The sequence below is a fragment of the Ascaphus truei genome, chromosome 4 (assembly GCF_040206685.1).
Source record: "Ascaphus truei isolate aAscTru1 chromosome 4, aAscTru1.hap1, whole genome shotgun sequence".
NCBI lineage: Eukaryota > Metazoa > Chordata > Amphibia > Anura > Ascaphidae > Ascaphus > Ascaphus truei.
The window spans coordinates 396,384,554-396,398,618 of NC_134486.1; the positions used below are offsets into that span (position 1 = coordinate 396,384,554).

The window sequence follows — 14,065 nt, forward strand, 5'->3', positions numbered from 1 at the left end:
TCCGGAGATCTACGTCTGCATGAGTAGTTGCACGGTTCCACCCCCTAAACCCAATGTGGCCACTTCGCTAGGAGAAAAGGGGCTACATTTGGTGTTGTTGTTTGCACCAAAGTTGCACCAGTTTTCTATGTGGAAGAATGAGCTAAACAGCCCCAAGACTATAGGTCTCCATGTTAAAATGGGTGAGAAGTGTAGAGTGACACACTATGCTCATTTGCATTTCGTTACCCAGAATCCCTGGCTGCATTGGAAGCACAGTTTGCTAACCGATAATGGGGACAGACACAGATGCAGACCTGTCTGAGACGTGCAAATGCACCAACAAGTGGTATTTTTATGTGTTAAACAGTCGCCAATGTCTTGAGTTTTAGTAAGGTCACTTTACCCCATGCAGCTTCATATAAAGTCCACACGCGTTACACACGGGCTCTCCCTCTGCGTTCCTGCGCCAAAGTGTAGTGGTGGTCGTATGGCAGTTAGCACAAGACAAGCCGACCCGGCGTGATGCTGACTGCAAGACAGAAGTAAACGCTCGTCAATAGGCCCTGTCTCATTTAGCAACGTGTACTAGAGAATGCATTAGAATATATATCCCACTGTCCTCCGAGAGTGATTAAAAAGAAAACATATATTTTTGAACCTGGATCGTTCTAAAAGTCCTGGCTGTTTATTATTGTTTTATGATTTACTGTTCTGTACTATACTGTACCTTTTATATAAGGCCTGTCTTTATTATTTTTCTCCGCGTTTCTCAAAGTATATAAGCAAAATCAGGTGTAAATATTAACCCTTTAGTACTGGAATTTAAGACACAATGGGGGGAGGGGCGGGAGGGTTATCCATTAACCTGTGATAGTGCCGGTCGGGCACTACAGCACAAAAACTCCCATTATATTTCCATGCAGCAGCATTGTAACAGTTTAATGAATAATCCCCAATATATGGGCATGAAATATATTCCCCATCCCATGACCAGTGAATGGCATCTTCTGTACAGGTGATGTCTCCTGGCTGCAAAGTGGATCATAAACCCATCAGCGGATTTCCCGGTGCAGGAACCCCACATTAACCACAATGCATCTTTCTGCTTCCTGTTTTTCCCTTGATACACATTTCCCATAGAGTGTGTCTTTGAGTCTGCAGGGTTTAGTTTTCTTCCTTTACCAAAACTTGGCCATACAAGCTATGGGGTATATGTATCAACTTGGGGCAATCCTGGAGCACAGGATTCTATTGATTTAAAAATCCTATTGATTTTAATAGGAGTTTTTTCTTTGATACATATGGGGCAGTCTTTTGCCCCAGAATTGCACTCCTATTGCCTTGACACATACACCCCTATGAATGCTGCAGAACAACTTGAGGGGTCAGCAACCACAGGGTTTAAGGTTTAGGGCCGGGTCTTGCAAACAAAGCACAGCAATCACCCTATGCTCCTCGGACTTACAGTACCTGTGGGGTTCCGCACAGAAAAATTCATTATAATGGGAAGTTACCGTATTGATTAAATATTTGATAAGAAAATAAGAATTGACACCAAGGGGTTATTTACCGTAGTCTCACAGCTGCAAAACTGATGCAGAAGTGCTGATTGATCAGAGAAAAATCCCATTGATGTTAATAGGAAGTTTTTGTTGTGGGATTTGGTGCAGTTTTGTTTGGGGGTTTTTTTCGCCCCAGTTTTTCAGCAGGAAACTTTGATCAATGACTGTGTTGTTTTCTTGTTCACTTGGGCCCATGGAAAGCCGACAGGGAAAAAGAGGATCGCTCCACCACTAGATGGCACTACATAACTACACCTCTTGGCGTATTCATCAGTGATCACAAGAAACGCGTTTATTTTTTAGATGTAATCTTTTCTAGCTGCACTGATATATATATATATATATTTTTTTTTAACTAAGCCTAATATAAAAATAATTTCTCCCAAACTCGGTTTCTTGCATTCAACATTAATAATTCCTTTTTTTGTGTGTTCTCTATTACACTTGTGCATCTCCTATAAATTCATGGGGGGAGGGGGGAAACTCATATTAGGTTTTCCCCAAAAATGCAAACCGCTCTATTTTTCAGCTCTGGGGACCCCACTGGTTTGTCCTAAATGTACCATATTTGGTGCCAGTGTTTCCCATTGAGGCTTCAACATGGCCACCGCAACCATCCAATAGGAAACCGTACCGTCATCGGTTACGGCTTCCTATTGGACCGCATGTCCCGCCTGATTTGGGGGTCATATTGTTTCCAAAGGAGGCAGCATCAGCACTGGTCAGTACACTGGTAATTATCTCAGGAATCGGGGGTCACTGGAGCAGCAAATTGAGCCGTTTAGTTTGAGTGACCTCCTGTTGTTTGGTTAAAAGGCAATACAGTGTTAACGGATTTAAATCCAGGCTTCAGGTGCCTTTCTAGCTTCTTCTGATTAACAGGGAGCGCTACTTGATTTAGTCCCGTATACAACTCAGTGGACCATTTGCAATATGGTCAGAAGCGGGATGATGTAGGTAGCGGTGCATCATTCCCTATGTGTTATCCTTTTACTCACTGTTGAATAGAGAGTTTATTCCAAGGGAAAATATATTAGAATGGGAGATATAATTAATTAGGGCAAGGCCTGTGGCTGGTTCTCTGGAGCAATATAAACGTCATGGCTGATATTCAGGTGAACAGGCTGTAAGGTGTCTCATGCCAAAACAAAGCTTAGTAACAATGGCCCTATATGTTATAAGCCAGCAACACCCATCAATGTCAAATCACGAGGCAGCCATCTACAAATCTGTCATTTCATTTATGACACTGGGACTATTACATGGGCCAAAGTGCGCTGGAATTGATGCTTCTTCTGCAGTGTGACACATCTAAAGTCCTTCTCCCGACGCATTTCATGGCCACAGTGAGGAAGTTTACAGGATTGCGCTGTACCAGGACCAGCAAAAGGCTGAGTAACGCCTTTCAGTGCTCTCTGGTTTTTCTTATACTTTCAGTGTCATAAATGACATCTCAGTTTAAAGAAGGCTGCCGCCTGACTTCTTTGAAGCATATAATAAAATAATATCTCACTCTCTCATGTCATAATGCGATCTACATGATGCTGTCCAAAGAGTTATTTTTGCAAATATGTATGTAGCTGTATTAAGACATGTGCACAATACGTTTGTAAGGATGTAACATTGACGACGTTGGTAAGCAGTGAAAGTCCCCTTCCCTTTGTATTACTTTTCAGCATACATAACCTTTTGCTGCAGTAGGACATTTTGCCCAGAGCATTACGGAAATTGCGAAACGTTCCAAAGGCTGGTGTCAAAAATCACCAGCATTCCACACATGTAATGGGACAAAATGTGGAGGTTTGACAATCTTTGGCGAAGTTTAGAAAACATGACCACGGGTTGTGAATGATATAAATGTGCCAGTTTCACAAATGTTTAGCCAATGTCAAGTTATCATGTACATTCACATTTAAGAACGTATTAAAGCAAAGTATAAATTAGATGATCAAAGTGGATAATACTATAATACTTCTGCAATGCTGTGGAATTGAGCAGAAATAACTGCATAAGACCCCAAATTCAAAGAGTACATTCTTATTTTGGAAAATCCTGGTGATCCATAGGTAGACTGAGAAATCGTTGCCATGGAATCAAAATGTTCTTGTGAACATGGTTCAAATTTCCTGAAATTTGGAAACCCTGCCCCAAATCTCCTTACCAGCCTTCGTTGGGGCTTGATCAATGGCCGGTTGATTCCATTCATCTTATGGTACAGCCCACAGGCATTGCACAGGTAGTGGCCCGTTCCGTCCCTCCTCCACAGAGGGGTGGACATCGCTCCGCAGTTGACGCATTCGCGCCCCTCTGAGAAATCGTCAAAGAACTCTGCAAGTCAGAGAGAGAGAGAGAGATCAGGAGACAATCCCATGTTCTTATGCCGTCCCAGCAAAATAATATGGCTTTAGATTGGAAGCTTATTGGGACAGGGACTTTCTTCTTATTGTCTCAGTTTGTCTTAACTCACGTGTACTCTTCTTGTTATACAATGTTGCTGTCCTCCCTCCCACATTGTACTGTGGAATATGTTTCTTTGATAGCATAGAATGTTTCCTAGGCCCTAGTTTCACTGGCCCTGCTGTCAACTACCTCCAACCGTGTGTCAACCGTGTGATAATGATACCTCCAACCGTGTGTCAACTGTGTGATAATGACGACTTGTCACTTCTCACTGATTTTTTTTATAGCATTAGTTTTTCTCATTGACTGTAGTGATCTCAATGATTTAAAGAGCACTCCTTTTACATAGGGTTAGGGTTCATCTCCAGAGCTGAACCCCGTTAATTTCAGCTCCGGGGACCACCTGCTTCCCAAGATACTTACCTCCATAGGGGGTGCCTGTATCTCTCTGTTGTTTAAATGTTCCACGTCATGTGGGCCAATGGGAAGCCACAAGGGATGATGATACTGCTTCCTATTGGCCCATGTGACATTTAAAACCGCCATTTCGATAGCCCCACCTGGGCTGCTACCAGCATCCCCTTCCGAGGTTAAGTATCTTGGGAAGCAGGGAGTCTCCGAAGCTGAAATTAATGTGGTTCAGCCCTTGGAGACCCTCTGCTTCAAATCTATTAAAAAGAAATACACTTTTGTCAGTTATCTCCCATTAAAATGTTATTGTTTCATCTAAACCCTGCAAATTACTGCAGGATGCCATCTCTATAATGACCGCGTTGTCTTTGTATTCCTTTTTGCTGGTCTGCTAGCACATTTGATTGTAATATAGTAAGATCTAAAGAAATACTGGATCATTATCACAGTGTGGACTTTGAATTCGTTGTCAGGCATGTACAGTACTTCCAAGCATGTGAAAACACTAACATGGAACACCATTGTCTATAGTTGTTTTATAATATGTATGTATGTATGTATGTATGTATGTATGTATGTATGTATGTATGTCTTTATTTATATAGTAACAGGAAAGATGATCCAGGGCTCCACGGGTTTTTAGCAAAATAATTTATTCATAATACACAACGTTTCGGCCTCACTTAGATAATGTCTCATTACCAGTCACTTGACAAAGGCCTAAGTGAGGACGAAACGTTGTGTATTATGAATAAATTATTTTGCTAAAAACCCGTGGAGCCCTGGATCATCTTTCCTGTTGCTGTATACTTGGATTGCTGCAGATAGGCCATCCTTGAACCAGGAGCTCAGCATTGTGCGCAAGTATTGCATTTTTTGCATTTATTTGCACTGTTTTGGTATGCTACACACCCACATACCTTTTTAATTTATATAGAGCCATTAATGTACATAGCGCGTCACAGTAGTAATACACGTGACAATCATATAAATAACAAATACAAATAACAGATCATGGGAAGAAGTGCTTCAGACATAAAAGTAACATTAAGGAAAAGGAGTCCCTGCTCCGAGGAGCTTACAATCTAATTTGTAGATATAATACACAAGTTGCAGAATTTCACATTTTGGCCCATACATCTCCTCAATGCACATACATGGCGTAGCCACTTTGCGATATTAATGTACTCCCCCGACTAAATAGTTAATTTCTTCAACAGTTTAGTGGTAAGAGGTCCCTGACAGGGTTCCTACTTACAATACGGGTTACTTTCAGACACTATACCATTAGTTCCACGTATTCATCTCACGTTTAAGTATAACTTATGTATCCATCAATTATTTAATGATAGGATAGTAAGTGGCTATAAACTTATATATCCATTTCAGAACAATCTAGGCACTACCTGTGTGGCTCACTAGCATCAAGTTGTTACTTATACTATAATGTTAAAAGCACATTCAGCTAGATCAGCAGCACACGTTCGGCCCACACATCTTCGGTTTATTTTAATTTGTATCTGTTTTGTCTGTCCTTGTTGTTGAGTCCAAACAGTATAATTTTAGTTAATATCAATAAAGTTTATTATTTTAATTTAGGGTGTTTCTCTAGTTAACCCCCCCTCCCCCCCAAAAAAACAACAGCTCTGTACTATTAGATAACAATGTCTGGTTAAAAAAATTTTTTATTTAGTTATTCAACTCTTAATGCCATTTTTAATTAGTTTTAAAGCATCCTTTGATTTCTATAGCAGGCGTTAGCCCACCTCCCCAGCAGTGCAATATTTTTGCAACACTTTCCTGTTTGGGATAATTTGTTGCCATTGTTCCCAGCAGTTTGACCTTCAAATTGTAACAATAGATAATGTTACCGTAGTAATATAAGAAGAGTTAGGTAGCGATTATAGTGGCGGCGCGCATGCGTACACCGCCGCCCACCGCCAGAACAAGTGAATGTACAACAATGAAGGCGCACATAGTGCGCGTGACCGAGCGCAACCACGCGCGCGATTCTCGGCGAGACAAAGGAATTTGTCTTCGCTGCTCGACGGCCGGGTCACGTGCACGGTTCAGCCAATGAGGCGCGAACCGCTCACGTGACATCATGGCCCGCCTCCCTGTCGCCTCCCGATATCCTCCTGCTCAGCGCATGTTTCGAGCGCGCTCAACAATCGCGTGACGTCACGTGCTCGCACTATAATCGCAGCCTTACACTGACTGAAGGATTGATTGAAACAGAAAGGTGGCCATTATGTTAGGCACACAATCAGGATTTTGACAGATTTCTAAACAGGAGCACCAAAACGATTCCCAGCTACGGTAAGAATTGTGAATTATAAGTTGTCTCATTCTTTACATATAAAAAGAAGGAAAGAAATAAAAAAATTGGGGGAAAGTAGTATTGGTCCTTTCATACTTACAACCCTTTGGTATTGTGCAGTGGGTGAGTGTTAGAAGCAGAGCATGGTTCTATATTTTGACATATAGAATGAAACATGCTAAATCAAGGCAGTATATGTATTCCTAATTGAACTGGTATTTACAATGTATCCAAATTTTGAACAGTTCTGTATTAAAACGGAAAGTAAAGGAACACTATGATTCAGTCACTGGATTTAAGTGTAGTATGGCCAAACAGAGCTCAGTGATTTATACAGGAGAGCAGTGGCTTTTTAACACATTCCCTTTTTTGTTGTTGTTGGAGAGCCGGCTACAGAATGTTTTAGGAATAGCCCAAACATGAGCCTACACCCTTAGAACATTCAGAAACCACGCTTTCTGCTCCACGTTCTAGGCATTAATGGTTCTACTATGTCCAGAAATGGGGATCAGTAACAGCTGCTCACAGACTAATTACTTCCCGTCAGGCCACCAGTCAGAGTATTAATGGCCATGTAATTTACTGTGGATTGGCAGAGATGAAACCCCCAAAGACCGGAATCAGTGATAGTTTGGAAGACATTGGACTAAGAAATGGCATTTTGCTGGAAAAGTGCTAATTTCTAGTGAGACCCCAGTGAAGTCTGTGAGACTGCCAAAAATCAGTGAGACTGACTCCACATCACTGAGACTCACTGAAAATCAGTGATATGTGGCAGGCCTCATTTGGAGCTTATTATTCATTAAAATGGATTTCGGAATCGGTCCTGAAATACGTGCCCAGCAATGCTGTAATATGGGAGGGTATTTTTGTGTTCATATGTATGTAGCCCCCCTTTGGGACTACTATTTCAGTTAAGGGGTTAACTACCTTAAAGGGTTAACTGTGTGGGCTCACTCAGGGTTCTCCCCTCCCCATCATGTGATGTAGGGTATCTATGCAGAAAGGATTGCCACTCCCCAGTATGTTTTGTGACCAGTGATGTCACCATAGGGAGATAGAATGGTATATATAGTTCCACCCAATGTTCTAGAAACAGGTTCTTCAGAGTTTAGATTGGGGCTTCACCGTGAGTCCTGTAAATAGGTTTGTGTGTATAGTTAAGTGATTATTAGAAATGTCTGTCATCTTTTATTTTCAGTTAAGGAACGTGCCCTTTAAGTAAGTGCCAGTAGTATTGGCCTGAGTTTGTTATCACTACTGAATGGGAGGAAGTATGCTTTTTAGGAAGGAGTACTCAGTGCTAGTAACTCCGGAACGTGTTTGGATTGGTTTAATCGGAAAGTCCGTAGTGCAATCCTGATCAGCTAGGTATGGAAGAACTATGTGGTACATAGTAGTGGGCTCCTAACTCAGCAGCCCGAAGTGTATTCCAGAGAGGTTCATTTAATATAGGTCATCACTATCTCTTAACTCTTACTGCGGGTAACAAGCCAAGTACCTCCCCAACGTATGAGTGAGAGCTACAAAGGGGATAAAACTCAACTAAGCTAAGTGCCTCCCCAGCAAAGGAGTAAGAGTAAGTAAGGGGATGAATACTATTATTTGCCATGAGTTATCTGTCAAGTGTGAAGTATGTCAATTTCTGTGAAGCATTATTGACAGATGTCCAATAAAGCACTATATGTTTTATACAAGTTCCTGGCGCCCATTCTTGTTATATTCAAGCATCCACACCCATCCTGAACCTTCCCAGCACCCCGAACAGGTACGAGAGACTGGGCATTGCCATGTATATGGTCAATGTGATGTAAACTCCTGTGGAGCAGGGTAACGGAGGATTACATGAATATAGTCCCAACCATCTTCAGGACGATGTGAATGTGCACTCTGGGAGTTACGCATTAAACTGCAGTAGTTCCAACCTGGGGACAATTGAAGTCAATGGGCTCTCTCGGCACAATCGCAATTTAATGGATAAACCCCAGTGTGTTGTAGGCTTCTTGGGCGCCAAGGCACAAATCCACAAAAGGGTGCCACGTTTTAGCACTCATCTACTCCGTTTTGGGCCAAAACATGTTTGAACGTCACCTATTACTGCTCAAAGAAAACAAACATACACTTGTAGAAATAAAGGTCACAACCAGACACTCAATGTTAGCATTTTCCTGTGCCAATATTTTCTTTGTTAATATCTCCTGTGGTTTGCACTTGCAGCTTAAGACACCCGAGTAAGTGGCTTTATGGGCTTATGGTACTTAACTTGGCTTTAAATCCTGCCATTATGGGCTTCTTTTGACACATTTTTTCTCCCTCGTCTGCTTCAAACCTCCCCCCTCCTCCCACTCCCACTCCCCTCCTTGTACAAGCAGACAGGAAAGGAAACACTTATACAGGCTGCAAATTGCCTGGACATCTCCCCAGGGATTCGGGACAATGAGGAGTGGGGGGGGGGGGGGGGGGGAGAGATCTTCCCTTTGCAGCACCAGTCCACCAGAGACCAACAATTTCCCTTTTCGCAGATCTGAACACACAGGTTGACAGATCTGGTTTATAAGAGGAAAGAAGAAAGACATCGTTTATCACAGGCCTCATAATGCTGGGAAGGCTTCCTGCTGATAGCATTAGATGTACTTAGATGCCTCCAATATCAGTTTATTAGGTCACTGTAGTCACAGGAGGCACTTGTCCCTATACAAATGTTGTTTCCCCCGAGGACCAAACTGGGCTGAATGCCAGTGACACATTTCACAGATTAAGGGGGTACTTCTATTTAGTTCTCTATAGTCTGAAAATCCCTATTGACTTCATGAAGACTTTGTCCCCTCTGGCGCTGAGCGCACTCATGCTTGGAGAGCTCTCCAAGCATGAGCGCCGGGTTGGCCTTTAAAATTTTCGCAACCGCTTGCGGGGGGGAGGGCACGCTGGAGGGGAAGCTGAGCGCGCTAGAAAGTTGACAAAAGGAGTGAGCGTGTGTCTGCGCATACGCGCGCGGAGACTTGCATATATATAAATATATGCAAGTCACCTCGCCAAGAGCCGCCCGCTCAGCGAGCTCAGCACTAGTGGGGAAGCAGCCTAAGGCTTTTCGGACGCAAAGGTCCCGAACGGACATTTTGGACAATATATAACAGGGCCCTATAATGGGGAGTTTCAGTCAAAAATAGGCCCTATTGCCAGCTTTGGCGGACATAGAATAAACCCTTAAAAGTAGTAGATGAACACTATAAGCAAGTAGTTTTCAACTTTTTTTTGGTTAAGGAACCCTATTATTAAATTGTGAAATTCTGCAGACTCCCGACCCTCTCTAATAGCGCGTCTGAGATCAGATGCATTGTAAGGAACCCCAACCCTCTCTAATAGCGCGTCTGAGATCAGATGCATTGTAAGGAACCCCAACTCTCTCTTATAGCGCGTCTGAGATCAGATGCATTGTAAGGAACCCCAACCCTCTCTAATAGCGCATCTGAGATCAGATGCATTGTAAGGAACCCCAACCCTCTCTAATAGCACGTCTGAGATCAGATGCATTGTAAGGAACCCCAACCCTCTCTAATAGCGCGTCTGAGATCAGATGCATTGTAAGGAACCCCAACTCTCTCTTATAGCGCGTCTGAGATCAGATGCATTGTAAAGTACCCCAACCCTCTCTTATAGCGCGTCTGAGATCAGATGCATTGTAAGAAACCCCAACCCTCTCTAATAGCGCGTCTGAGATCAGATGCATTGTAAGTTACCCCATCCCTCACTAATAGCGCATCTGAGATCAGATGCATTGTAAATTCTTCTGTATTTGGTACAATTTTGAGATGACCTGAAAATTGCAGGGAACCCTTTGGTTCTGGCTGCTCCCCAAGCAATAAATCATAAAATACCAACCCAAAGGAATTTTTTTAAAATGGCACTGACATCTATTGATTTGAAGAGAGAGGGAGATAATTATTACACACGGGGCGCATATATAGAATCCTGGGAACACTTCCATGTGCAATGGAGAGGATTTTATTCCAAGTTATTTTATCAATGTACTTTAGAAGCGAATTTGCATGTTTAGCTATTGAGTAAGTAATTGTCACATGTCCAAACCATGCGAAAAAGGCTTTTTTAAAGGGTTTTCATTCCGTGTGTGCAAATCCGGGCGGAATGACCAAACTCACATATTTTTTTAAAATTCACTGTATTCTAGTCTCTCCGAAAAGTGCAAAAGGCTAAATCAGTTCTAAACCACTCCCATTTTTTTCCTCGCCACCTCAAAGCAGGCGAAATAAGAATTACGACTTCCCTCCAGAGTCTGAAATAGGGCTTTTGCGAGGAGGAGGCATTCCTAGCTCAATAGTATCTCTTGTTTGTGATAATTTGTTGCCAATGCTCCCAGCAGTTTGAGCTGAAAGCTGTAACAGTAGATATTTATTACCTTAGTAATATATGAATACATTGTAGCTGCTGCGTTACACTGACTGAAGGATTGATTGAAACTGAAAGGCAGCCAGTATGTTAGGCACACAATCAGGATTTTTGCAGATTTATAACAGGAACACCAAAAAATTGCCAGCTAAGGAAAGAGTGGAGAATGATGGTTTACATATAAAAATAAGAAAAAAAGAACAAAAGTGAGACAGTAGTATTGTTGCTTTAAAACCATTTCCACTTTCTGTTTGCCAGTTCAATGTTCCTTGTGCATAAAAATTAGCACACCTGAGACACCTGTGAGACACCTGTGAGACACCTGTGAGACACCTGTGAGACACCTGTGAGACACCTGTGAGATACCTGTGAGATACCTGTGAGATATGTGACAGTGGAGTTTCCCAGCATCTGGTTTAGTTCAGTGCTAGAGCTCCAGGCCTGACTATCAGAGGTTGTGAGTACTAATCCTGTAGGGTCTGACACATGTATCCCCTTCATCACACGGGCACCTTCAGGCCGTTCTGCTTCTAAAGTACAGTAAGTACAACCTGGCCAATTTGCATCTTAAACCCTGCGGTTGGTCCCTTTTTATAGAAATGGTTTAGAACATGCGATTTCCAATAGAGAATACAGTTTCTCACATTTCGTTCCACTTCTTGTGAACAGGCCAAACCATTCGGTTGGGCTATGACAATTTCGGAGCGACTAAAATAAGCCCCATTGGGTCACACCGGGAGTTATGCTGTAATGTGTGTTAGTGCTGATCGGGGTGCGATTGATTTGAATGGGAGTGTCCATGTGTTGGCACTTGGCCTGCATCTTTAGAGAATACCCCATAGACTTTATCCCCATATGCTGTGATGCAGCTTCCCCATGCTGGAGAAAAGTTCATTCAAATGGGTGTCAGCCCAGTTGGGGCTTCTCCACTCCACTATTTATTTTGTATGTTTTCCAACGCGCTACTCACCAGAGCACATGTAGGAACTGAGGGAGAGCACCCATCCCAGACCTACAATCGGGACCTACCGAAAACATGTAGGGGAACCTCAAGGAAGACCAACACAGGGCGGGAAACACGAACAGGTCTGCCAGGGTATATGGGCAATGTTGGCAATGCTCTGCACTGAATGGCTGATCTCTGGGTGGTCATGGAGTTCTGGGACTTGTAGTTCATCTATCTGTTTTTTAATTGAACTAAACACAAAACCCCAGCAAGCTCTTTTTGGGAACCCCTGAGCCCCCACAAAATATATATATGTATATAAGTGTCAAAAAGGAGAGCTGTTGAGCGTGGCATATGTATACAACAGACGACAGAGACGCCCAATGCTACATCCAACATGACAGATATAATTTAATTGAACTATCAATAAGTACCTGCAGCTCATCCGAAGGACATGCGATATCTCCCCCTCTTTACAGGTAGAAGGAACAATGTTTTCATGGATTTGCTCATCACAAAATAATCTTTGTAAATTCGGTCTCTTTTAAATTAACATTTCCTTTTGAGGTTTTTTTGTGTGTGATCGTAATATCCAGTGGTTAAAGCGGTAATCCCTATGAGATATAAATTTAGCTCGTATAATGTTAGTATCTTACCCCTTTGAGCACTGAAAGTTTTTGAAAGTCATGATTTCCTTAATCTCTAGCTTCTGAGGTTACTATGGCCCCTGGGAAAAGCCCTATATCAGAATCTAGATAGGAGTAACGCCAAGACTGGCATAACATAACTTTGTTGGAAGATAAAGTTATGCTACAAAGCCTGACGAAGTTTTTTCATTTGTTTAGTTTTCAGTAAACATAACTGTCTGTTTTTGTATTAGGTGATCCAAAATATATACATGTATATGCGTACTCAAAAATTAAAGTTACCCACGGGTGCTGAAACTCAACGGTACAATCCCATAGAAAAGAAGCCAAAAAGTAGCACTCCAAAATAGTGATCAAGTGCTCAGTATTTATTCATATAATGTTTCGGTCCAACACAGCAGACCTTGTCAAAGAGGATCCCCCCCCCCAGGGGCGGAGCTCTGACTCGCTCCACCTCCATTGCTCTGACTAGCCCCCCCCTCAGCTCCCCAAGTAGCTCCGATTTCCCCCCCACCCCCCTCCCCCCCATTCACACTGCCTCTGCCTATATCTCTCCGCTGCCACTCGGCTCTCCTCACTGCACGGCGGCGATTCTAGGTTGCGCACGGGCAGTGTAAAAAGCACGCGAAGGGCAACCAATCAGGAAGGGCTCTGGGAGGAGACTACAACTCCCATGAGCCTTAGGAGTGTCCCACCTGATGCCAGGGAACGAATAGGAGCTTAAGCTTTGCTGCAGGCAGGATAAGGAAGCGTGTCACAGGCAGCACGCAGGCAGAGTGAGGGGGAGAGAGGTAACGATCGGAGGGTCTGTGTGGAGGGCAAGTAAGCCTCTACACTAGGCCAGAATACAACCCCCCCCCTAGGCCCAAGGCAGGCCCTGAGACACATGTAGCTTGTTTTGTGTAGGGACAGGCCCTAGGTTAGGGACCCTGCCCCTTACTGTTATATATAGTGATAGTTAGGGATTCAGCGGACGCTGCACTCCTTAAAGAACTATCTTCTGAGATGAGATTGCCTCGGACGGGGCATCACGCTGGTGAATCCAGGACGGCACGCAGGAGATCGTCGGATCCTTTTCGAAGATAGTTAAAGGCCCAGGTGCCGTCGCACTGGGCAGGTATCGTATAATATAAGTGCACCAACATACCGGTTTATACCCAGGCACTGATCACACCTATAAGGGTGGGTTCTTTGGGGACACTGTGGGACTAGTGACCGAAGGGACTCTGCATACTCTGTGTAACGCCTGTATGCCCGCAGACCTGGCCAGTACCCAGTACTGAGGTGGGTAAGGGTATAACACGCACCCACAGCAGTGAGGGCGTGCCCGGGAGTGTAGTGGTAATAGCGTTGCCGGGCCTGGTGAGTAAGGGTTAAAGTAATACTTGCTGAG

General features: G+C 43.3%; 1 protein-coding gene across 2 annotated transcripts in view; it reads right to left on the minus strand.

Moving 5' to 3' along the window:
• GATA4 (GATA binding protein 4) overlaps window positions 1-14,065 on the minus strand; it is a 59,515-nt gene that overhangs the window by 12,184 nt on the left and 33,266 nt on the right. For both annotated transcript variants that reach the window (XM_075598608.1, XM_075598606.1), the window contains 2 exons: window positions 3,706-3,872; window positions 386-511 (listed from right to left, as the gene is read on the minus strand). In XM_075598608.1, coding sequence (XP_075454723.1) covers window positions 386-511; window positions 3,706-3,872 — 293 coding nt within the window. The remainder of the gene's footprint in view (window positions 1-385; window positions 512-3,705; window positions 3,873-14,065) is intronic.